This window comes from Amphiura filiformis, chromosome 7 (assembly GCF_039555335.1).
Source record: "Amphiura filiformis chromosome 7, Afil_fr2py, whole genome shotgun sequence".
In the NCBI taxonomy this organism is placed as follows: Eukaryota; Metazoa; Echinodermata; class Ophiuroidea; order Amphilepidida; family Amphiuridae; genus Amphiura; species Amphiura filiformis.
The window spans coordinates 39272689-39297230 of NC_092634.1; the positions used below are offsets into that span (position 1 = coordinate 39272689).

Sequence of the window (24542 nt, forward strand, 5' to 3'; positions counted from 1 at the left end):
ATAAAATAAAGGGGTCATTTACTCATTTGGTAGAAAATTGTGGAAAAAATGGTTCGTCGGGTAGAAAATTTCGGGAAAACAATTTTTAAAATCTAATCTTTGTTCCAAATTTGCCCGCAAATTTGCCATACAAAGACAAAGCTAGTAGGCCTACCGTAAAATGGGGTAACTTTGGGCACTTTTCAGAGTTTTTAAACCACTGCTTCCAAACAAAACCAAATATATTTCTAATTATCTCTTTTTTTTTATGACATTAGGGTTCCTTCTACACCTTGAAGTTGAAAAAGATTTTAAATAATTTTGAAAGGGTGCCCTAGGGGTTAAAAATAGCCTGACTAAAGTTACCCCGCATTTGGGGCAACTTTGGTCAGAGTATTACATTCCATGAAGAAAAAAAATTGATCTTTGCTGTATGTGGGCAAGGTTTTGTTTTTTGTGACATTTGACCCCTTGCAAAATTAAGCAAGCACACATCCTTGCTCACAAATATCGATTTTTATTTTGTCTGAAAAAATGTAAAAAATGTCAGTGTATTTTTGGTCAAAAATGCCAATATTTTCGCGACTTTCAAAGATATTGGACATGAGCGACTTTTACTTCTTCCATATTTCTTAACAAATTGAGACCAAATATGACTAAAAACAATATTGCTGTACGGAAATATGACCATTTAAAAATATATATTTGACCGACCAAAGTTACCCCGCTGACCGAAGTTACCCCATTATACGGTATAGGCCTACATGAGCTTTATGTACAACATCAACAACGGTCATAGGCTATTTTAATATAGGCCTACCCTTCAATTTGACAATTGTTGATACACCCATTATAAAAAAGGCCTATGTATCCCTGTAGGCTTACTATACAAAGTTGGTGAAGCGGGGAGTGAATAGGCCTACTGTGGGGCTGGGGGTAATGGGTGGGGGGTCAAAAAATCAACGCTTTAATTTTTTTAAAATGGCGGACCAAAATTATTTGCATGTTTTTTGACGTATTCCTTTTGAATATGCAATGATATTTCTTTAAAAGAACTTTGCTGGGAAATAAAAATGAAATGAAATCATTGCTCATCATCACTCAATTAGCAATATTATAAACTCAATCAGAACCCGACTGAGAATCACATCCCTGATCTGCCTAAGTATCTCGGACTTTCTTTAGTAGCAACAAATGAACACAAAGGATAAAGGCGATTGGCCATGCGTACATACTTTTAGATTATTAAACTTATCCTAGCATCCGACTATGGCTGTTCTCGTTTGTATCTGTTTAAAACTTAAGGTTTAACATTATGTATATAAATTGAAAAAAATATAAATTAATCAAATTTTACGGACCACATAAATAAATGTTTTAGTTACTTTCAACTAATTAGTACATATAAGATATAGTTTACAGAATCTGCACGGGAAACATTTGAAATACTTCAAATAGATGTAAATAAGTGAATGACGACCTCGGGAATTTCCGTATACACATCATTTACAAGTGTCTGCTCATAATCGACACAGAATTTCCTGAATTTCGACGCTAATTAAACATTTCAGAACAAAGTAAGTTCGTTTCTATTTTGTTATTATATCTTGTAATTGATTTGTGATTATGAATTTAATATCTATGTGTCGAAAAAGGGTGGAAACATTGTTGATAAAGTTGGTCGATTGTCATGATTGTGTCAAATTGATTCCTCATCAAAGAATTGACAACAATGACAGTCAAGCACCGACTTGTTTTTATAGCCGATCATAATGAATCAGACTTTTCTAAATTTTAAATGAAAATGACAGGAAAATACATAAAATAATAAAATAGAAATGATCAACAATCATGCACCTCTCTAAAAAATCCTAAAAATTTCTTCTTTAGAAATTTATATATTTACAAAAAACGGTGGATTTGGGGGGAAATTTTACAGCACTCGATTTCTTTCTTGTATTATCCACAACATGTAGTATCCCATCCAAGCATCAGGTCCTTAACACACGCGTTTCATACTTTTTAACAAATTCTCTATAGAAACATTGGAAATATTTTCAATTCTGAAGTGAAAATTGGTCAACCATGGGCGGTCACACACATAATGCACAAATCAATTGTAGTCCCGGCCCCCAGGGGCCGGGATAGCGGGACCTACCCGGGACTTGGCCGGGATGTAACAGCTCAATGTGTCCCAAGTCTTGAGGGACGTAAGCGGGGCGTAATGGGGATGTAATGCCTCTCAAACAGGCCGGGATCTACCCCGGGAGTGTACCCGGGACGTAATAGAAGAGTACTCACAACTGTGCCAGGTCGTATGCGGGGGAAACACTCGTCTGTTCTAGCGATTTACCCGCGGGAATACACGTTTCTCGATAAAAAATGTTTTGAGCTCGTGAAATACAGGCGATCGCCATTTGGTTCATTTCCTATCAAAATAGGAGCACCGATTCACGTGGTTTTGTTTTTCAGACAGTGGAAGACAAGCAGACAACACAGCCAGGGTTGCCATAGTAGGCGTATGATTTTTCCGTATTTCGTACGGAAATGGTCAAGAATACGGGAGTATGGATAATGGATTTTTGTCCTAAAGTATGTTTTTCAAAAAGTTTGATATGCATTAAAAATATTAAAGCCTAGCTATTCAGAGATTTTTACTGCTCGTATTTGGCGAAATACAGACCTGCACTGTCCCCCAGTCCCGCATTCCATGCAAAGTTAAAAAAAAAACCGATAGGCTATGTCTTCTAAAGGTATTTAGTTAACTATGTAGCTATATGGTGAAAAGAATATTTAAGCCTATAAGATGGTTTCAGAAATCGTTTTTGCTCATGACTTTGGCACATTGATATTTTTCTTAAACCATAAATAAATAAAGAACTCCATTTCGGTTTTGAGGCCACATGCCAATTGTCAAATCAATGATAACTGTTCACGATATTAAACTGGTGCCGATATGGTGAAATTTCTATGCACTTGAATAGTAAATAATTTGGCGGAAACCCACATTTATCCGTTATTTGAGCGCTGGTGCTATCGATTCTATACAGACAATTTAAATAGTGTTAAAAATATTTTGATCATCAATGATAGACGCAATATATGCGGTGCGAAGAACTATGGCCATCTGCAAGTTGATGATGTTCTTGCTCGATGCAATCACAAGATTGAGAGCCTGTCCCGGCCCCTTAGGGCCGGGGAGTATGCGGGGACTTTGAACATGGTGCCCGGGACTAGGGCGGGACTTGGCCGGGGATGTACACGAAATAGTGCCCGCCCTGCGAGACTAAGCCGGGACTGTACATGTTTGTAACAGTTTCCAAAATTACATCCCGGTAGGTCTCCATATCCCGGCCCCTGGGGGCCGGGACTACAATTGATTTGTGCATAACATCATAGGATATTTCAAGTGGATGTCTAACTACTTGAGAATAAAGCACTATGAATAGATGCGACAGGATTACCTACGGGATTATCTCAAGCAGGGCATAATTTAGTGATCAGATTTTGCGTAGCAAAAGTGCTATGCAAAATTCTACTTGTATAGCAGTTTCTCAAGTTTGAGTAGCAGATTTAATTCCCTCCCGATTTTAGGAATATTTTAAAAGTTTTCCTAAAAATATATCTAGAAACACATCGGCAAAATTCAAGAACAAAGATAGCCATTTTCATAGCGATCCTGTGTGCACACACGGCAAAATACAAGGCAAAATACTGCCAAAATTATGACCCCTGAAGGCAAATAACAGGAAAACGTGGTAAATAAGTAAAACAAACTTAATTTTGTTGCATGCACATATCAATTTATTAGCTTTTATTGACAACAAGGTGAGTTTATAGTATGTCATGTTTTGTAAGTGGTAAAATTTTGCATCGCAAAATATGCGATGCATCGAAAATAATGAATCGCAAGTGACCTAGATTGAGTAGCAAACTGCGATGCGATACCGACTAAATTATGCCCTGATCTCAAGGATATAATTCCGTTGACCCTCCTCTTTATTACATCTTCTCTGGTTTTCTATAGTTCACTTGACCCAAATATATGATTTTTTATGGTGATGAGACAAACGCACATAATTTTAGAGGGATTTTGCCCGGGGATTTTGATGGCAGTTCCATTAAAAAAAGTTGCTATCATAAAGAGACTCTAGAAACACCCCCGAAATGCCGTTTTGGGGAATTTTGTCATCAGAATCTTTTTGATGTAATGATGAAAGTCAATCTTTGACAAGATGTAACTTTGCTACGGAAAGTGCTATGACAAAAAGGTTTTCAGTTTTGTCTTTCGTTAAGGGCTTTAATTTGATATATAAAATGATACAGTTTGATGGCAAATTTGAATTCACCTTTCATACAAAGGCCCTTCGCACTTGATTTAGATTTTGAAAAACGGATGAGGTTCCTTTTAATTACTAATTACTAATTATTAATTATCTTTTATTTTCTTTATTTAGTTTGAACTATTACAAGCAACTATTGACTTGTTTTGACTAGAGAGCGGGTATTTAATTATTTCACAACAATATTTGATTTTATAAATAAGTGAAGGTGGAGTTGTACTTTGTTCGTTCATCATTTTTAATATTGTTGATAAAGTCAGAAAATGGCAAGTAGAAGTAGTTGAAAGTTATTTTAAAGGAGAAAAAATAAAATAATTAATTATTTTGAGATTTTCAATTTTGGACGTGGGCGGTAAACAGGAAACTAATAATCAAGTGCGAAGGGCCTAAAGTTCTATAATAATTCATAAGGCAAAAAAAAAAAAAAGTTTGTCTCAATTTCAAAACTCACGAGAAATTTAAAAACAAATGCGAAATGCGATTTGTTTTGTTTTTTTGGTTTTTTTATTCCCGACTTTTTTCATGGTATTTTGAGAAAAAGTCTGATTTTCGCTGATTTTTTCTAGAAAAAACTATAAAAATTTTTTTTGAAATAAAAAAATTTCAGCATTTCTTTTTTGTCAAATTGTGCGATTTTACAAACGCGCGCGCAAGCTTTGAGACAAACTTTTTTTTTTTGCCTAATCAAAATGTAAGATAAATGTGTACATGCATTCAAAGGGACACGCCCTCCCACTGCGCCGCCATGGCTACATGTACATGCAGGGTTCGATTTAGAGGGGTTTTACATGCACAAATGCATGTAACTTTGGCTCTGTGCAGTGTGCATGTAGAATTTTGCCTGTGCATGCAAAATTTTGTGTTATTCAGCCCATTTTGAGGAAAAACCAGAGTTGTGCATGTAAATTTTATTTTCTAAATCGAACCCTGTAGTACATGAAGAAGCTATAGTATACTATAGGGCCTACGCCCTACATGTATATATTATTGCGCAATTACACCCCTCAGCATGTTTGGGCCGCCAGGCACACCGTCATCATCCCTATATCTTCGTGTTAAAAATTGCCGTGGTAGTACGATAAATCCTCACGTTTTTCAACAACTACGCATGGTGATTTTGTTCGAGATAGGCCGTGCGACTCAGGCTATGCATACAATTTGAGATTTTGAGAGCCGGCCACACTGTTTCTATTCTATGTTTTACGATTTTCGCATGATCAGTATATGGCTGGCGTAACCGCCATTAACGTGGAGCTGCTACGCGTAGCTTACTTTTAAACTTCATGCGAGCTAAATTGACCAATCATGTTAGATCTTTTCATTACGCGGAGCCAGTTGATGCATCATCGTTCCAGAGAGAGAAAACTCTTGCCAAAATTAATGTTTACTATGTGGATTTTAAATGAATCGAATGTAAATAAACCACCAACAGTTGTACAGGATCAATACCATTGTTTGATTAGTGTATAGTCAATGTTACCTTGCATGCATGTGCCATGTGTGTGGCGTGTTTGTTTGTTTGTCTACTGTGTCAGGCCAGGATCACTGACACCCACGGTACTGATACTGTCATACTATCACGGTGACCATATTGTTGAATGTTGTTGACTTTAAAATAATCATGATGCAGTCATGTCTACAGTAGAATTCACCACGACCTTTGAAGGACTTAAACCCCATTAAAAGCTATTAAACCAAGATAACACTCAATGAAAACAGCTCAACTATGTTACATCAGATCTTCTCTGGTTAAATACACACTGCACTTGTGTCTGTTTTACCTGTGCAATGAACAATGAGCTGGTATTATAGTTTCAGTTGGGTGAATGATTATAAAGCGAACGCAAGGTAACAATACTGTCTGGGCTTTTGTTTACTTAAATGAGACAATAGTCTGCTTATTGTTAACCAGCGTTCTTGAAAATGAGAAGCATAATGGTTTGCAGACTTAACACGGTTTAGAAATAATTTGTTCATATTTTTTGGTGTTATCTGTCGTTTACATATCCTTCCTAGTACCAATATTTCCAAACACCTAAATTAGCTAAAAATTTAGGAAATGTTACAAAACTATATTTTCTAGAATTTCAGAGAATACTTTAAATATTGACTGGTTATTTTTTACACAGTGACGTCATATAGGCAATGGCATAATACTGCTAACATACACTAGGTCACGCGTCAATGGTGAGCGCACTGAGTATTGTGTATAGGAAAACGGGCAGTACCGTAACTACAGTATGTATGGCCTACTACTAGTATATAAAGTAAATCCGAACTGGTTTGCTGAAGGTCGAATTCGCAGAGCCACGCCCATGCATAAGATGTACAAATCAGCTCCCGGCGATACACTGCAGATCGCAGAATTGTGTGCATGGTTTACCACCACTCTGCCTAGCTATATAGTTGTGTACAATACTGTATGAGTTTCTTGTGAGTGCATGTCCATCTTAATAATAAGTCGGTTCGTACTTTTCATAAATTACTTTTTGAATCATAACTATCGTGACCGAGGATATCTTGCAACTACGTGAAGCTCGCCTGGCAAATTCTTAATGACTAAATTCGCTTCACGTAATGAGTAAGTCGTACTTGATTGGTCAGTTTTACCTCCGAGTAATGAAAAACTCTAACATGATTGGTCAATTTGGCTCCACGGAACAAAAAGTCAGCTACGCGTAGCAGCTCCACGTTGTGGCGGTTGCGGCCTACCATATCAGTATCCCATATGATATTTCTATTGTAAGAAAATTTTATTTGTTGTCACGTAAATCACAGGTTTCGTTTAAATGTACTAACTGGAAATTAAATGTACTAATTAGTGAGGACCGGTATTTTGCTGTGGATATGTTTAACTGCAATTTTGATGTAAAACATTTGAAATCCTGAGTAAAAATTTTGATAATATTTAACTCTTTGAGAAAATTATTTTATAAAGGAATGCTGGTAAAACCAGGTGCAATACAATGTACATTATTGACACACTATCACGCTCTTTATCTTCGTCAATAATAGAATAATCGATTTCAATCGAATTGAATGCATGAGTTTGTAGTTGACTACTGAGCGACCTAAGCGATCGATTGCTAGCCAATCAGATAGAACTCCTTTTCTTGCGTTCAGTGAAATACCACTACCTGTCGCTCACTACCACTCGCCGCCGCTCACCAACGGAGTATTAAATTTATATTTATCGTATAGGACGTCGACGGTGTGCCAGGGGCTTCATGCTGTGCAGTATTTTGTGCATTGTAGCATTTGCCCTGAGGGTAGAAGCAATATACATTGTATGCTAAATGACATCATTTTGGAATATCCTAAAGTACCATTTTGTCCTACGTTTGTTCTGTCCAATCACAGTACACAAATTACACAATTAGGAATAATTGAATTGAGCATTTCTACTAAACCACTTTAGGCTCCAGCATGTGCTTGGGCTTTATTTTATTATTTTTTTTTTATTTGTTCGGGTTTTTTGACAACCCTGGATAACCCAAGAAAGCCTCTTTTGAAGCTTATTTCCATTGGGGTCCATTTGAATACTGGGACGGGTTGGGAACAGTCAGGGGTTAACACCCTACTCTTTTCGAAACTGGCTGTGAGATACATACAAAATATGGCTTTCTGCACACGGGGCCGACGGCTTAACGTCCCCTCCAAAGGACGGAGTACTTTCATGATTCATTTACTCAATTCTAAATGAACCATGGGGAGAGCAGAAGTCTGAATTTAATCTACAGATGTTGCCAATTAATTTCAGACTATTTTTTCCAAGTCAATATCCCAGCAAATCGCCACCGCCGGGAATTGAACCCGGGACCTCATGCACTAAAGGCAAGTACCCTAACCATTGTGCCAAGCTCTCCCATGGCTCAAAATTGATCTGAATTGGCATCAGATTTGCCCGATCTGTTCACCACATGATCAGTGATCGGCATTTCAGATAGAAACCTACATGTACTGATCAGACACTTGTTGTATGTAACAAGTCAACAAAAAACATTGGTAAACAAATGTGGCCAAAAATGCTTAATTTTGCCAAGGTATTTTTGGATTGAGCATTTACTTAAATTCTAATATAACCTGCTCTCTATTATCCTTTTCAGACAGTCATGGATAAAAACCATAAAAAAATCTTAAGGACGAATCGTGTTCGGCTGGTGGAAGATCTCCAAGCAGAATGGGTTTACGAACATTTAGTGGGTGCTAATATTTATGAACCATGGCAAATAGAAGAATTTCAAGTAAGTTTTTGTCACCCTCAGTCTTGGATATTTAAACAGTTTTAAGGGGGTACTAAACCCCTCGATAAATTTGTGTCTATTTTTGCATTTTTCTCAAAAACTAATAAAACAGTGGTTACAAAAGTTATGTATATAGGGGCAAGGAATCCAATTACTACACTGGAATTTCAGTGACCCAAGACAAGCGGTTCGTTATTTATGATAAGAAAAGAGGTACCGCTCGAATGTACCTCATTTCCTATCATATAAACTGAACCGCTTGTCTTGAGTCACTGAAATTTCAGTGTAGTAATTTGATTCCTTGCCCCAATAGTATACATAACTTTTGTTACCAGTGTGGTATTATTTTTTGAGAAAAATGCAAAAAAGTTACTATGAGATTGATTTATCTGTGTTTATTTCTTTGATTGTGAAGCAGTATAGAATACAATTTTAGAATTTCTACTCACCCCAAACATGTAAATGTGCAACATCTCATGGTTCATAAGTCGTTGGTCGATCCTGTGTACAGAAGAGTCATCCTTGTGTATGTTAAGTGTCAGAGCTATTGGAAAAGGGAATGGCCATCCCGGTTCTGATCTGCAAATAATCCTAGATTCCAAGATCGTGCACAGTTAAATTTGCACATAATGGATGTGGAAAAACCTTTCACTGGTTTACAATTTCTAACTGCATAAATCATGTAATGGTCACTTATTGATGTTTGTATAACACCACATTCACTATATAACTCAGGTTTAGAAGTATAAAATAGATCAATGATTGTTTTGCTATGTGACATGACCCTTGTTGGTAAACAGATCAATATGTTGAGGCACAACAAATTCATGTACAGGAAGAAGAAGGGTGTACAGGCTGTTCCCCGGCAGGAAATAGGAACAAGAAATGACCAAAAATTACATTAGTTTAGAAGTTTAGAATTAGTCACTCCTAATAAGGAAAAGTGAAAAAGCATTGAAACCAAAATGTAACAAAAGACAAAGATATAGGCCCTAGTACCTATATTGTTAGAAATTAGTTGTTATTTACCGGTATATGTTAGTTAATTAAGTACCGGTAGATGTAGTCCACTCCTGGGATATTTTGATATTCGGTTGACTTGCTTCCAGTGTTTACTCTCTCTGGAAATTGGGTGCGCCAAATGAAACATTTTCTTCCCAAAATGGCCCAATTTTGGCCCAGTAATTCCCCAAATTCACTAATTGTAATACAGCATTATAAATTTTAGTGAGACAAAAATAATTTTCACTGGGCCAAAATTGAGACATACAGCCTCTGAGTAAACACTGCTTGCTTCTTGATTTGCAGACTTGAAAGATGTGAAGGTTGGCAATACAATGCAGAATTCCACAAAATGAAATCTTAACAGAAGCTAACTTATTTTGTTATTTTTATTGTAGGCCAAACCTACAAAGCGTGCCCAAAACAGTGCCATACTGACCAGCATAGAGACTCGTGGACCGTTAGCCTTTGGTGCATTTATAGCAGCGTTACGTTCCTCAAATCAAGGCCATCTGGCAGAGCTTTTAGACAACAGTGGAAGCTACCAATCCCCACCATTTACCGGTAGTGGTCAGCAAGTCATTAGTGAAAATAAAGGTGTCATTACAAGTCCAACAGGAGAGACCCCTATGGAAACGGAGGGTATTGCACGTAAGTCATGACCAGTTGAGGTATTTAGTCTATTATTAATGTTTCAAGTGTTAAGGACATCCTTGTCATACAGAAATATTAAACAAGGAGCCCGGGGGGGCCACTCAAATATAATGATGTAAGCATGTGTGACCAAAAAAACGCGTGAAAAGGGTTGTTTTTTCTTGGTTGGGCACGTGACGCGTTAATGGGGTAAAAAACGGTGATTTTCATGAAAAGGGGTAGTTTTAAAATCGTTTGTAACGCATTTAGGGTACCATTTTAATCCGCTTTTCAAATCTGCTGAAACTCCGATTCGAAAAAGTTTATTCCAGTGCCGGATTTCCCCATTCGTATCCAAACCTAAAGTGTCACTATGTTATGCAAATATATTTCATGACGTATTACATGTGATTTAACCATGGCCTCGTACTTCTCTGTAAAATACACAGAATTAAAATTCTGTGGTAAAATACCGTTTAGATTTTAAAAATGTGCATATTAATTATAATTAATGACGTCATATAAAATTGTGATGGGTATATAGTTCAGTGGACAAACGGGGAGACGAACAAAATATCATGTATTTCAAAAAGATTTTCAGGACCTTTACATTATTTACTACTCCTGCTGGTAGATTTGTGAGTTCCCCTTCTCTGGATTACATTAGGAAATTATATTTGTAGTAGAAAGTATGAAAAGGGCACACAATACCGGGACACGGTAATCAACTTTAGGTGCCGAATTCGGAACCAACTACGATGTGAATACTGCTTAACGTTGCCTCTGGATAAATTACGCTGTGTATTGGTATTTTATCAGGGCTGTCAACTCTCACGCATTGGCCGTGAGTCTCACGCATTGGGTCACTTTCTCACGGTCTCACGCCAAGGTAGTATAATCTCACGCCTATCTCACGCAAAATGAGTAAAATCTCACGCATTGTCATGAATAATTTGTTACTCCTACCCCCCCCCCCTCCCTTTTCACATTCTCGAGCGCCATGGCTCAAATAATCATGGTACAAAATGAACATTGGAGTCGGCAAATCCCGGTACGCCTCTGTCTCACGCCAAGCAATTCCAAAAAGTTGACAGCCCTGATTTTATATTCTCACAAAACTTATCGAGAATCCAATCAGATTCATGTAACAAGCTATGAATCTGAAAGACCTCATGGTAGGCCTACACTCTGAATTCATTGTGTCATTATTTATATTTTAAAGTGGTATGGTATACCGGAGGGGGGTAGGCCTATATCCGGTAGACTTTTAGTGTTCAATGGCAAGTTAATAGGCCTACAAAAATTGTTCAATTTGTCATAATCCATTAAAACTTGTAAAGTGGGTCAAATATAGACAAAAACTTGTTTTGGGGGTCAAAATTAGACAAAAACTTGTTTAGGGGGTCAAAATTAGACAAAAACTTGTTTAGGGGTCAAATTTTTGGGGAAAGCGCTAAAAACTTGCTTAGGGGGTCATTTTGCTCACAGAGGAAAACTTGTTTAGGGGGTGTTGGAAAAAAAATTGGTCACGCATGCGTACACTCTCATATTTGAGTGCCCCGGGACAAGGAGAGTCTGTGTAGTACTCCATAGCCCTGTGCTAATGCTACACGGGAGAAAATTAGCCAATTGAATTGTGATGCATGGGAATAAAAATAGTGTACATCCATTATTTTGGACAATAGTTTAAAGTGATCTATGTGTTATATCATGAGTATTACAGGTTATAAAGGTATGGACACAACGTTTAGTGCTCTTATTCATTGCAAACATGAATGCACTTCGATCAAAGCATTTGCCAGGTGCATGAACAATTCCAGTTGATCATAGAGTTTGAGAAAGGTTAAAAAGGAATCTGATTGTTTGTGACAATTGTCTAAATAGGGAACAAACCTGTATCTTCCTTGTATCACAATTATACATGTAATATAGTCAATAACACCATATGATTATATACTCAATTGCACACTTGAAAATAGTGTGCACTTACTGAGTTACTCCGCTGATGATACTGTGTCTAAAAAAGAATCTTCCACTAATATTAGGGGAATTGAAATACTACCAGTTATCTACCCCAATTCGCTGTCGTAGTGCATGTTAGTAACCATTGGTTACTGCTCCCAGCCTGGGCTCAAACACCTGTTCCGAATTTTGATATGCCATAGGCTTTGTGTTGTGATCATTTCAATCACTGGTTCGTAACAAAGAAAGCGTGATCCAGTTGACCTGGCAACGGTCATATTGTAACGTGCACTACGACAGCGAATATGAAATATTATTTGTATTCATTTCAGAAGTATGGCCAAATCCAGAGACACCTGTCAGCTTTACCAATGTGAAGATAGAACCAACAGTCATGTCAACAGCTGATGTGGATGTAGATCATGTAAGTGCAATAGAATTTTCAGGTTTTGCCTGAAATCAGACATGTTTGTTGTCCAAATATACCGTAAAACCCCGTCTACAAGCATATAGTGTGCTTCTGATGAAAGCTACATTAATCCAGTCGCCATTATGGAGTTTGAGCAAATAAATTACGGATCCAAGCATATACAAACAAGTATTATTTTAAGACCGATCTTGGTATTGGTATATTAACGCTTGCTTCGAATTAATTAAGCTTTTATAAAAACACTATATATGCTTGTAGACGGGGTTTTACGGTATGCGTTGTTATTTTTTTAGTCTGTTTTGTCCTTTTAAGGCTGAATCCACACATTTTTTCAGACAGTTTTCAAAAAAGCCATTCTCATACCTGAAATTTTTGCCCTTGGACTCAATTCTCCAGTCTGTCGTACAATAATAATGTGACCTGACCCAACCCCGTTACTTGACTCCCTGATTTGGACCAGACCAAAAATTAAGTAAAATAGCCTCCCCGTCCCCAGACTCTGGTCTGGTCCGAAGAAACTGGTTGGTCTGTGCTCCCCACTCATTGAAGAAGAGAATGGGGATGTTCAATTTTTTTAATATTGCATAACAAAGCTATTGTTGGTTTCTGTTTTCAGTTTTTCTGTTGTAATGGGATATTCCAGTTGAAATCCATAAACCAAACAGCATGGGAATTCTGGCAGCTGTACTGCCTTTTAGCAAATCAATGTAACCAGTGCTGTTCCTATCTTGCATAATTGTCAAATGAGAAAAACCCACTCAATATTCATGCATAGCGATTGCCAAATTGGGGAAAACCCAATTAGTGCTCATGCACATTGTCAGCCACAGAATGGATGTTAAACTTATTCCAAGATTTTGAGCTGTGAATATGGGCAACAGCAATAATTACACAAGACTTGTATCTAGACTGCAAGGTCAGGATCTCAGACTGATTCCAAAAATTACATTTTGTAGCAAAAAAGTTTTTTCAACAGATGTTTTTCTCAAACATTCTGTTTACAAGCAATATGAAATCAATAAATCCTACAAAAATCAATCTATAATTTTCCTGAAACTTAATTTTTATTATTTTCATGTTTAACCTACTCTGCACTTTGATTGCTCAATGCCAGATGTGGGTAAGTTCAATAGCTGCCCTGTGAACATTTGGCAATTTGCACACATTAAGTGACATTATATTATACCGTACTCATCTACACATGGCAGCTACGAGGCCGGTCGAGTGCAGATGATATCCGTCGGAACGCACTTTTCAATACGGAATAAATGCTAACCTCATTGTGACATCATCCAAGCAGCAAAGTTCATTTCCAATTGAAAAAGCGTTATCCAACGGATCTGCAGTCGACTATTCTGCTACACATGACAGCTATTGTACTTCTGGCACTAAGCAGTTGACTTACTTGACAATTTAAATGTGTGTGATTTGTATAATAATTTACCATAAATCTGGACTCTAAAAATAAAAAATGAAAAAAATGCATTTTGCATTTTGGTTTTCAGACCACCTACAAGAAACAAACACCCTCCTCCCTTATAAGCTAATATGTAAACCATCTTTGTCATTACTTGCAACAGGTTTACCAGATGCAGTCCAAACCCCGTGGTCTAGCTTATATCATCAATAATAAACATTTCCGCACAATGAAGACCAGGCAAGGAACAGATGTGGACAAGCGCAACTTAGAAGCTGTATTCCAACAGCTAGGATTTAATGTAGATACACATGAAGATCTTAGAGCAGGGGTGAGTACGCACTAGTGGTACCGTAGTGGAATACCGATATAAATTTCGTATGTATTGTGCACAGGCCTGTAACAAATGATTATTTCCCTGGAAGCAAGCATAATTTCTTACCATTTCTTATGGGTTTCTATTAAAGTCAAATTTACCTCTCAATACATGAATTCCTTATTTTTGGTGGAGTCAGAGCTCCAGGCTATTATCTGTGTACATGTATGTCTGTGACTCGCAGTTAAGTCTGCATTGGGTCTTTTGCAGTGAGACCGGCATATTGCGCAATACTTTGGCACTTTGTATCAAAATTTGAAGCAGCCTTTTGCTGAATGTTATTGGGATATGTAAATGCTTTCTTTTTACTAGTATGTCAGCCAATTAGACATGCTATTTATAAATTAGTATTAACATACTTAGTAGCGTAATAAGGAAACCTAATGTACTACTAATTCTCATCTCAGTAGACGTGTCTGAACACGCTTTATAGTGAATTTAGAGAATACGTTGACCAATGTTTATAAACAGATGGGATGTGTCTGTCATCTGAGTCCAGCCAGTATTCAGGCCTTTATAATAGGTGAATGAACTGTGGTGGGATTTCCCAGCCAGGCAGGATAATAGGGTTTTTTTTGTAGGCCCTACGTATGTATCCACAGTCAGAGATGTCACATTTCGGATTTTTTTTTTTATTTTTATTTTTTTGCTTTTGGAGTGGCCCTGGACCATTAAAAGTGTAGAACAAGCCAGGAGCTTTGAACTGTTCTTTTTACCCTCTGAAATGGCCTTTACTGTGGTGCTAAATGTGCAGAAACCATCTGGCTTCTGGGGATTACCTCTCGACCCCTACCGGGCTTCGCCCTGATTCCACCGGGGGCCCTTAAGCGGCCCCGGCCGTGTTATGCTGAGAGCTTGCTCGCTTCACGCTTCGCAAGGATTTTTGGGTCAGCCTGTGACATCTCTGATCCACTAAAGAGCTACCAAGAAGGTGCTTTATGCTGCCACTAACATAAGACAAGTAAAAGCATTAAGCAGGTTGATACCCCTAGCTGGTTCCACCTTAGCGATGCTACAACCCCTCCAGTTTTCATGCTCATTTGTGCTCATGTTTATTGCAATCAGCAAGGATGCCTTTAACAGAGCTGCCAACCCTTCTTGATCTGGCAGAAGACTTCCTCATTAGCTGACAATCTTCTGTCTTCTGCAAAACATTTTAAATCTTCTGCATTTGCAACCATCTGGCTAAATCTTCTGCATTTACAGCCATCTGGCTCAATAATTGAAACAAATTAGACGCCCATTTGTCCTGTCTTTTTGCAAAAAAAAAAAGAAGAAACAATTGAGTAGCCTTGGAAATGCATTCTTAAGGGTCTCAAAAGGTAACTTCCAGGAGCTTTCAGGGTGCTGATCCCACGCAAGGGCCTTGGTGCGAGAGCGCCACATCCTAAGCTTTTTTTACACTTGGCAGAAATCTTCTGCATTTACATATTCCAATGTTGGTAGCTCTGCTTTAAAACTCTTTGATCCAGTTTGGATTTATATTTTATATATTTAAAGTGTACATTAAGGGCTGGGGTATGAACGTTTGGACAGTATTTATTTTGGGACATTAGAGCACATCAGACATATCGAATTGCATTCTGAATACGAAGAATGTCATTCTGATACCAAATAATTTTGATTTTTGAAATTAGCAATTTAATACACATTTTATGGCAAATCATTAAAATTGATATTTTTGATATTTAACAGTACTTGAAGTAAACTTTATAAATCTGATGATTTATACTTAAAGTGTATGTAGGTGGGATGAAAAGCCGACGATCAATTGAAAATTTTGACCTTACGTATTGAAGATATGGATTTTTTTTCCAAAAACACCAAAAAAAATTAGGTCTTTTTGGGAAAAAATCCATATCTTCAATATGAAAGGTCAAAATTTTCAATTGACCGCCTGCTTTTCCTCCCTGCTACATACACTTTAAGAATATATCATTAGATTTATATAATTTACTTCGAGGACTGTTATATATAAAAATTTGAAAAATATCAAATTTTTATAATTTGTCATAAAATTTGTATTATATTGGGATTTTTAAAAATGAAAATTATTTGATATCAGAAAGACATGCTTCAGATTCAGAATGCAATTCGACAGGTCTGAGGTGCTCTCATGTCCCACAAAAATACTGTCAAAACGCAAATAAACGCTCATTTTGGATCCTTTAAGCCTAACCTAACATTCACACTAACCCTTTACTCTTAACCATGATCCCTTTTCCAACGTTTTTATTTCATTGTCAATGGTCAAATTGCAGAATTTTGATCCAGCTTGCTGTTGATTTTGTTCTCTATACAATTTGCTTTTGTTTTGTTTTGTTTTTTATGCATCTTCCCTCTCTCATTTATGTACAGCAAATGAAACATAACTTGAAGGAATTAGCCCGTAGCAATCACAGTACATTTGATTGTCTTGTCGTGGCTATATTGAGCCATGGCATTGAGGGCGGTATATTGGGCATTGATGAAGGTCTCGTGAGAATCGAAGACATCATCAACCCATTCAGTGGTCAGAATTGTCCGACAATGGCAGGCAAACCCAAATTGTTCTTCCTTCAAGCATGTAGAGGAGGTAAGCTTTTGTTATTGTACTCATCTCATACTTACATTTTATGTCTCGTTTGTTTTTTCTAGCAAATGCAAAAGGCACTGCGTGAATTATCACAACTCAACCACAGTCCCTTTGACTGCTTAATAATTGCCATTCTCAGCCACGGTATCGATGGCGCCATTTATGGTACCGACGAACACCTTGTGAAGGTTGACGATCTGGCACGCTACTTTGACGGGCAAAACTGCCCGAGCATGGCGGGTAAACCTAAGCTTTTCTTCCTGCAAGCATGCCGGGGAGGTAAGACCCACTGCTTGTAAGGGGACAAACCAAAAAATAACAATGAAGTACTATAAATGTCACTAATTTTGTTTTAAAAAACCTCTCACATCTGAAATAAAACTGGAATACTGTATTCATTCCATTAACCACACATGCCTCCTATAAGGCCAAAAAAAAAAAAGTGTTTGTTTGCCCAGACACGACCGACCCAAAAAATTGAAAAACATCAAACACTTTTTTTTTTTTTTTTCAATGAATAAATAACAAAAATAAAGAAAATTATGTTTTTTCCTATCAAAAATGCCAAATGACACTTGAAAGTTAATATTCCTGCCAATTGCAACTTTTATTTTTCCCATTTAGCCCTTTACAATCAATCAACATCAATTGACCTTTTTTGGTAAGTCCCATAGGCCTTTGCGAGTACACCTGAGAACTCGTCATTTGACATGCCGATCTGCGCCGATGCGAACATCGTTTTACGAACATCGTTTCTGCGCATTGTAAGTCGGCGTGATGTCAAATGACGAGTTCTCAGGTGTACTAGCAAAGGCTTATGGGATTTATCGAAAAGATCAATAGAACCAAGCATGACGAGCGGTCTGGGATTATGTACTACAGGCTCCCAGCCGTCACCCTTGCAACAAGCATGCATTGATTTATACTGAATCTTTATCAAGATTTTGTTGCCAAAGAGATTAAACTTTATATGGAAAGGTTGAAATACATTTAAGTTTGACACAAGTACAAAATGTAAGGCTGAATGTCGTATATTTTCTCTTACCCCACTTGCTGCAACACGTGTACAGATCAAAAAAACCAAAAAATACAAGGAAATCAACCTACCGACCCACTCCTTTCTACCCCATGTCTGGGCAAACAAACACTTTTTTTTGGCCTAAGCGCCTACTCAGTGACTTTACACTGTGGTATTAGTTTTATTAACTGCCCATGCAAATCTGAATCATGGTCTGAAACATACACACTGATGATGATGGATGAATATTTTGGGCCATTTTTACGTATTGTGGGCTAAACAATGTAAGAAATAAGCGCCCACGCAAAATGACATTGTTAAGCGCTTTGGGCGGTTAATGGAACAAATACGGTAGGTCAAAATACCAGTGGTGTTTTTTTTCTCAGAGCATACATAAACCAATCTTGACAGTTTAAACATCCCTCATGCTTCATTGACTATTTGTTTTGTTCCCTAAGTTAATCAAGAAGATTATTATAATGGATAGTGTTGGATGAAGTTGGTAGTCCTCGGTACAAGTTTGCTGTGTATGTGCATGTGTTATACATGATCAAATAATTGGTAGATGATTTTGTAAAAGCCATAATATACAATTTCATCCACAGCAACACCCTCAATTTTTATCAAATTTCTACTTTTTTGCATGATTGTAATGCCCAATGTTGTATTAAAATACCATGTGAAAGAGTAAGCCTGAAGTTCTTTAATAACAGTAAAATTTTGAAATTTTTATATTGAATCCGGAGATCTCCGATTTTATTTTGAGGTGATGGTTAACACGTCTCATGCATGTGAGCTTGTGTGTATTATATGTATCATTGAATCAGTGACGTATAAACTGTGTGCATATTGCTATTCGTCTTATATCTTATTTATACATCCCAGCTATGTGAAGCTCCACTCATTAATACATGTAATACGATTGCCAAACTAATACATGCAGTGTAGGCACTGGAATGAAATAGCAAGTTTCTTTGTTTTACCTTAACTGTTTGGCTCGGGGACAATGTGATCAGTGAAACTAACATTTGAATAGGAATCTATTCTTATGCAAATCACATATTATTGATTTAAAAGTCATATATATATTCTCTTCATATTCAGAGCGATTTGATAGTGGAGTAGAAGCTACTGACTCAACAGATGCTGCTGTAGTTAACAATGAAGAATCCATGAATCAGCCGGATAGACAAGGTAACAAACCACAGATAAACCCTGGTGATTTGTAGTGCACTGTGCGATGACACGATAAAAAGCAATTAAATAGGCCCACTATCCACATACACAACAACTTGCATAGTAAACACAAGAACTTGGCCAAAATTGACATGGTGGTATTACACATCCAGCAAGGGCATACCTGAGCTGCCGAGCCACGGGAGTATGGCTGTCGTCGACAAATTAGCAGTTGTCAACAATATTGTCAACAAAGCAATTTTCCCAATTGTTGACAAACATGGACTAATTGTGGACAAAGACTAGTCATTAAAGATATTAGAGATAAGCTTAAGATCACAATTATTTGCCATGAAATAAAAAAAAAAGTAATAATTGAGCATAAGATGACAATGATATGATGGATTATAGACTTCATTTTGTAGTGGTAAGCTCCCGATTTGATTATGTGTAGTTGACGGTAATATTTTGATGTAAATAAATGACGCATAACATTGTCTGTGTACTTAATATTTGACTTAATTAATGTATTGCTTTGTCAACAACTTGCTGACATCGGATTTTGAGATTTGACGATTGTTGACAATGAAAATTCTACGAGGCAACATTTCCAAATCGTTCCGCTGATCTGCTACAAAAAATAACTTTACTGGGACACATGCGCATGAAAATTTGCAGCGTTAATGCTCAAATTTGCCAAAATTGTTTCAGTTGTGGCCTGAAATTGGTAGATACACATTACAACAAGGACTATGTGACATTGGTCAATTTTGTCCATGTATTTCGAGTCAGGGATATTTGAGCCAGGCAACTATCTCAAATGAAAGAGAACATCCTTGCGCAAATTATAGCCACAGTGATTTTGAAATCTACCCTCACATAGGCTATAAGGTCATTTTCAAAAACTGGTACCTTATTTATTATCCATACTGCACATTGAAATGGGACTGCCTATAAACAGAACAGTTTTTCCATCCTTTTGTCTTTACAGAAGATGTGCCACCTGTCAATGACTCTGGCGATAGTATTGTTAACCCAGAGGAAGAAGCCCAAAGACTGCTTACCTTGGAATTTGAAGCAACTGATTCATGGAGAGCCAGGAGTAAACTACCAAACCAGAGTGACATGCTGCTTGCTTTTGCTACTGTACCAGGTTGGTTTCAGTCAAAATTTTATACTTCGTTTGGCTTATAATTTGCAAAATTATTGTCTTTTGTTTCTGCGGCGGACATCATCACTGCTAACACACAGTGTCTTAAATTGGAAAAATCGTCCTTCTTTTAATCTTTAGTTTGAATGGGGAATTAGCATTAGCTGACAATAAAAAACACTCAAAAGTAGGACCAAAACACTCAAAAGTTAGACCAAAATAAGCTGAACCACTCCAAAACTAGCTCAAAGTAAGACCAATACAAGCCAAATTTACTCAATCCACTTCACTTGAGTGCCCTCTTGAGTGAAGTACTTCTTCCTATTGTGACTGTATTGACTGATCCAACATTCAAGTGCATTCATCCAACTTTCAGCTTATTTTGGTCTTAATTTGAGCTTGTTTTGGTCCTTCTTTTGAGTGTCTTCTATTGTCAGCCAAACCTAATTCCCCATTCAACCAGGGTATTAAAAGAAGGACGATTTTTCCAATTTAAGACATTTAGAGTTACCAGTGATCATTTTAAGTCCTAACTTAGCTGAGGTAAAGTCACATAAGCGTGCGTCAGTCATGCATACATTACGCAAAGTGCAACTAGTTTAGATGCTGCACCCAAATGCACACCATTCTAATGATTCTATGTAACAATGTTATGAGTCTTACCCGTTTATAAGCGGAACAAAGTATATATTATATGGAGGGCTTAAAGCCAGAACTGGCAGAGCTACTTTAACCTTAACTCTATGAAATCTTACAAAGCAAAACCACTATGCATGCATGCATCCCATGTGATGCCATGACTCAATCAATCTGAGTTATAGGCACGCTTTTGTTGGCCGGGCCAGTGGAAGACCCGTGGCTACCGGTCGGTGATCGAGTGCTTTTAAGGATCGAATCCCTGGGTGCCAAGTAAATTCTTTGTTCATCTTCTCTCCTTTTTCGTTCCTTTCCTTTCTGATGGCCAAAAACCATGTTTAGCAGTGGAAGACCCGTGGCTACCGGTCGGTGATCGAGTGCTTTGCACCCGTGGGGCCTAAGGATCGAATCCCTGGGTGCCAAGTAAATTCTTTGTTCATCTTCTCTCCTTTTTCGTTCCTTTCCTTTCTGATGGCCAAAAACCATGTTTAGCATTAGGGTTAAGTGTATTTGAATTTGTTCCACCATTTTAGCATAAACATGGACATGGTCACTGTGCCAGAAATATTTATATAATTATGTTTAAAAATTATATGGGTGTGGGGGTTCAGAGATTTTTGTGATAGACTGATTTTGTGTATGTTGTGTGTTTCGCTACAGGCTATGTTTCATGGAGGAATTCAGAGCGTGGTAGCTGGTTTGTACAAGCTCTATGTGAGACATTGGTAGAGTTTTCAAGAAAAGAAGACTTGCTCTCTATAATGACAATGGTAAGTCAGTTTAATACTTACATTATAACTTATTATGCATTACACCTGAAAGCCACAAAAAAACCCGTTCTACTGACCCAACCAACATAGATTTTGCGCTTTAGGGATTTTGTTTAGCTGTATGCAAGTAATAGCAGACTTTTTAAAGCTGAAGTGAATTGATTTTGACTGAAATTGACTGGTTTTTTTCATTTGTCCGATTTTTTTTTGGGGGGGGGATATTTTTGCCTCTTCCAGAAAAAAATGATTAAAAAACCCTGACCATCCACCATTAGAACAGGGTTGTCAGTATCAGTTTGTCAATATAGGTGTGAGAAAATAAATTCCATTTAAAGCCAGACATTCCTTCAAATTTGAATGTTGTTATTCTTTGCCCAAAATGCTGAAGTAATGTTAGTAATAACTGCTGGAAAGGGTTTCTGTCCATTTAAAGCTGAAATAACAAGTTAAGGTGAAAGAAACCCCACTGGTTATTTTTGCCGTTTATATGACTTTATGTTGAAATTGCTCTGTTGACCGGCCTCCAGGCACATCAAATATGGCAAATTACATTTAGGTGCAAGTTGGGACATGAGTAAACATTACAGGTTTGAAAAAATTAACCAATTTCATAAGATCGTACATTACAGCTTTAAAACCTTGCAAAATATCTCTTCCTTTTTTTAATCACAACCAGGTGAACAACAAAGTTGCCAAAGCTTTTGAATCATCGACAGGCAAACACAAACAGATGCCAGCACCAGTAACGATGCTAAGGAAGAAACTGTTCTTCTTCCCTGGACTCTATGGAGGACGGACGGCACAGCCAACATCATAGAGCCACTTTGAACTTTTTACACCACCCTTGTTATTCTTCAGCAGTATTTCGCAGATGAAGCGCCCCCAGAATCATTGTATAAACAAAACGGGAGGTCAGTCATTACAGGACTGTACTGCACAAAATCACATCAAAGACTATGCTGCTTCGCACATCTATGTGAAGATTTTTCTGTCAGCAATATTAAAAGTGAACTTCACTGTGGAACAAAGAACTAATTTGACAAGCTGAAGGTTGAGCCTCTGTGCATTATATTCAAGTTGTGAATGCAAGATTATCTGGCATGTTATTGGTTCATTATACTTCTTACTTTCTCTCTGTTACACCTGTTGTAACTTTTAAACTACAATTTTGGCATCATTCCACTCCCTCCCCCCCCCCTTTGAAAACCAGTTCAAACTGCATGGCCTTTTGCATAAATCGGATTCTACTCTTAGAGATTGCCCTGCAAAAGCATATTTCTGATCAAATTAACCTGACAGATAAGCCCTTTCTTTGCAAATAATAAATATATTTATACTGCCAGATACGCCAGGGAAGGAGAGAGAATCATGAACTGCTTAATTCCGCTAAGATTAAGGCTGTGACCTATCGGGTAATGATGTATTCGGTACCGAGGTGAATTTCGAGGCGGGTAACCGGTACCAGTATCAAACGTTAAAAAAAAGTTATTTATTTTTTTTCGGCTTTGTAGTGTCCCTGGACCTAGAGGTAAATGCTAGGATCATTCATGGTTGACTTATTCGGAAAAAAAAATTGTAGGCCTATGTGTTTTGAATAAATTTGTACTCATGTCATACTCTATTAATGATTTCAAAATGGATATAAATTCAATTTTTTTTTTTTTTTTGGGTAATCCGTAAATGGAATTTGTATCCGGGTATGGAAAAAATGGGCGGGTACCCGAATATCCGGGCTTAATAACTGTGGAGTCGGGTGAAATGGCAAGTTACATTTCTTGACAGGAAATCTTGAGAGCCTTTGTCGATTCCTGCTGGTTCTGATTTCTCTTACCCTAAGGTAATATATTATGACAGTCCACCCGAGCTTGTTTATCTGTTTATAAAATTAACTATAAGTTAACTCAGTGACATGTGTGTCTATTAGTATTATTGTAAAATAAAAGTAAAACTTAAAAGATGGAGCTGTGCTCTGGTAACAACTGAAGGTGTCTATTTTTTTGGTAGTTATGTAAACATAGAACCATGTACTCTGATAAGTCGTCCAGTCTTCTGCAACTGTTGACTTTTGTTTATCAATACCATGTTGTTCTTATTAATTAATGTATTGAGACTATATGTAATGCTGTGTCTAACTTTAAAAAATATCCTGAATGCCTTTCAAATGTTTGTAAATGGGAGAAGTGAATAAGGAAACATAATAGGTGATCATGCAAAAAAGTGATTTTTTGATGAAAAACATTGTACATGTAAGATTGGAAATTATTTGGTACTCTAGGTCGTTAAACATGATTAAGATTTAATCTTCAGCCCTTTGAAAAGGACTTCTTTAGGGAAAGATTAGATCTTACTCATTGTACATGTAACTTTACATGTGTGCTGTTTATGTCTAGGTCACAGGCTAGGTCAGTCTACATGTGAACATTCTGTACACTTTCTATGTACACTACCATATTCCTAAATTGCTGATGCTACCAGAGGTATACTGCTGCCCAGCTACTTTGTGGCTACCACAGTGCCACCACAGTCCAATACCAGTGTGTGGGACTGTGTGTATTGTATGATTCCGGTGTATGTTCTTGAAAGTACCCACATCTAGAGTACCAATGAAGTAGCTGTGTGGAAGTGTACCTTTGGAGTGGCAGCAATAAGAATCTGGTTGTGTAAGAAAAGTAACAGGATATATACTTTGTTCAACTTATAAATGGCAAGACTCATAATATCGTGGATTGATATAGAATGACATGCATGCAGTTGCATGCAGCACCTACACTAGTTGTGCTTTGCTTAAGTTGTGACTGGCACATGCTTATTATGGGAATTTATGCAAGTTG

At 37.3% G+C, this 24542-nt stretch overlaps 1 protein-coding gene across 3 annotated transcripts; it reads left to right on the forward strand.

Annotated features, from left to right (window-relative positions):
- Positions 1–1453: 1453 nt before the first annotated feature.
- Positions 1454–23163, forward strand: LOC140157151 (caspase-3-like). 3 transcript variants are annotated; one of them, XM_072180235.1, is made up of 10 exons: positions 1454–1556; positions 8429–8566; positions 9967–10219; positions 12496–12587; positions 14174–14341; positions 16745–16961; positions 19084–19173; positions 20147–20308; positions 21602–21711; positions 22388–23163. In XM_072180235.1, exons 2-10 carry the CDS (start codon positions 8435–8437, stop codon positions 22526–22528), a joined length of 1365 nt encoding a protein of 454 aa, XP_072036336.1. In that variant the 5' UTR covers positions 1454–1556; positions 8429–8434; the 3' UTR covers positions 22529–23163. The 3 variants fall into 3 exon arrangements, with proteins under 3 accessions (XP_072036336.1, XP_072036338.1, XP_072036339.1); XM_072180237.1 differs by lacking the exon at positions 16745–16961 and adding an exon at positions 17024–17240; XM_072180238.1 differs by having other exon boundaries at positions 12499–12587.
- Positions 23164–24542: the final 1379 nt, after the last annotated feature.

Coding starts and splice junctions, on each gene's coding strand:
- LOC140157151 (XM_072180235.1), top strand. CDS start 8,435: ATGGATAAAAACCATAAAAAAATCTTAAGGACGAATCGTGTTCGGCTG. Junction 10,220..12,495: donor GGAAACGGAGGGTATTGCAC/GTAAGTCATGAC, acceptor TATTCATTTCAG/AAGTATGGCCAAATCCAGAG. Junction 14,342..16,744: donor ATGAAGATCTTAGAGCAGGG/GTGAGTACGCAC, acceptor ATTTATGTACAG/CAAATGAAACATAACTTGAA.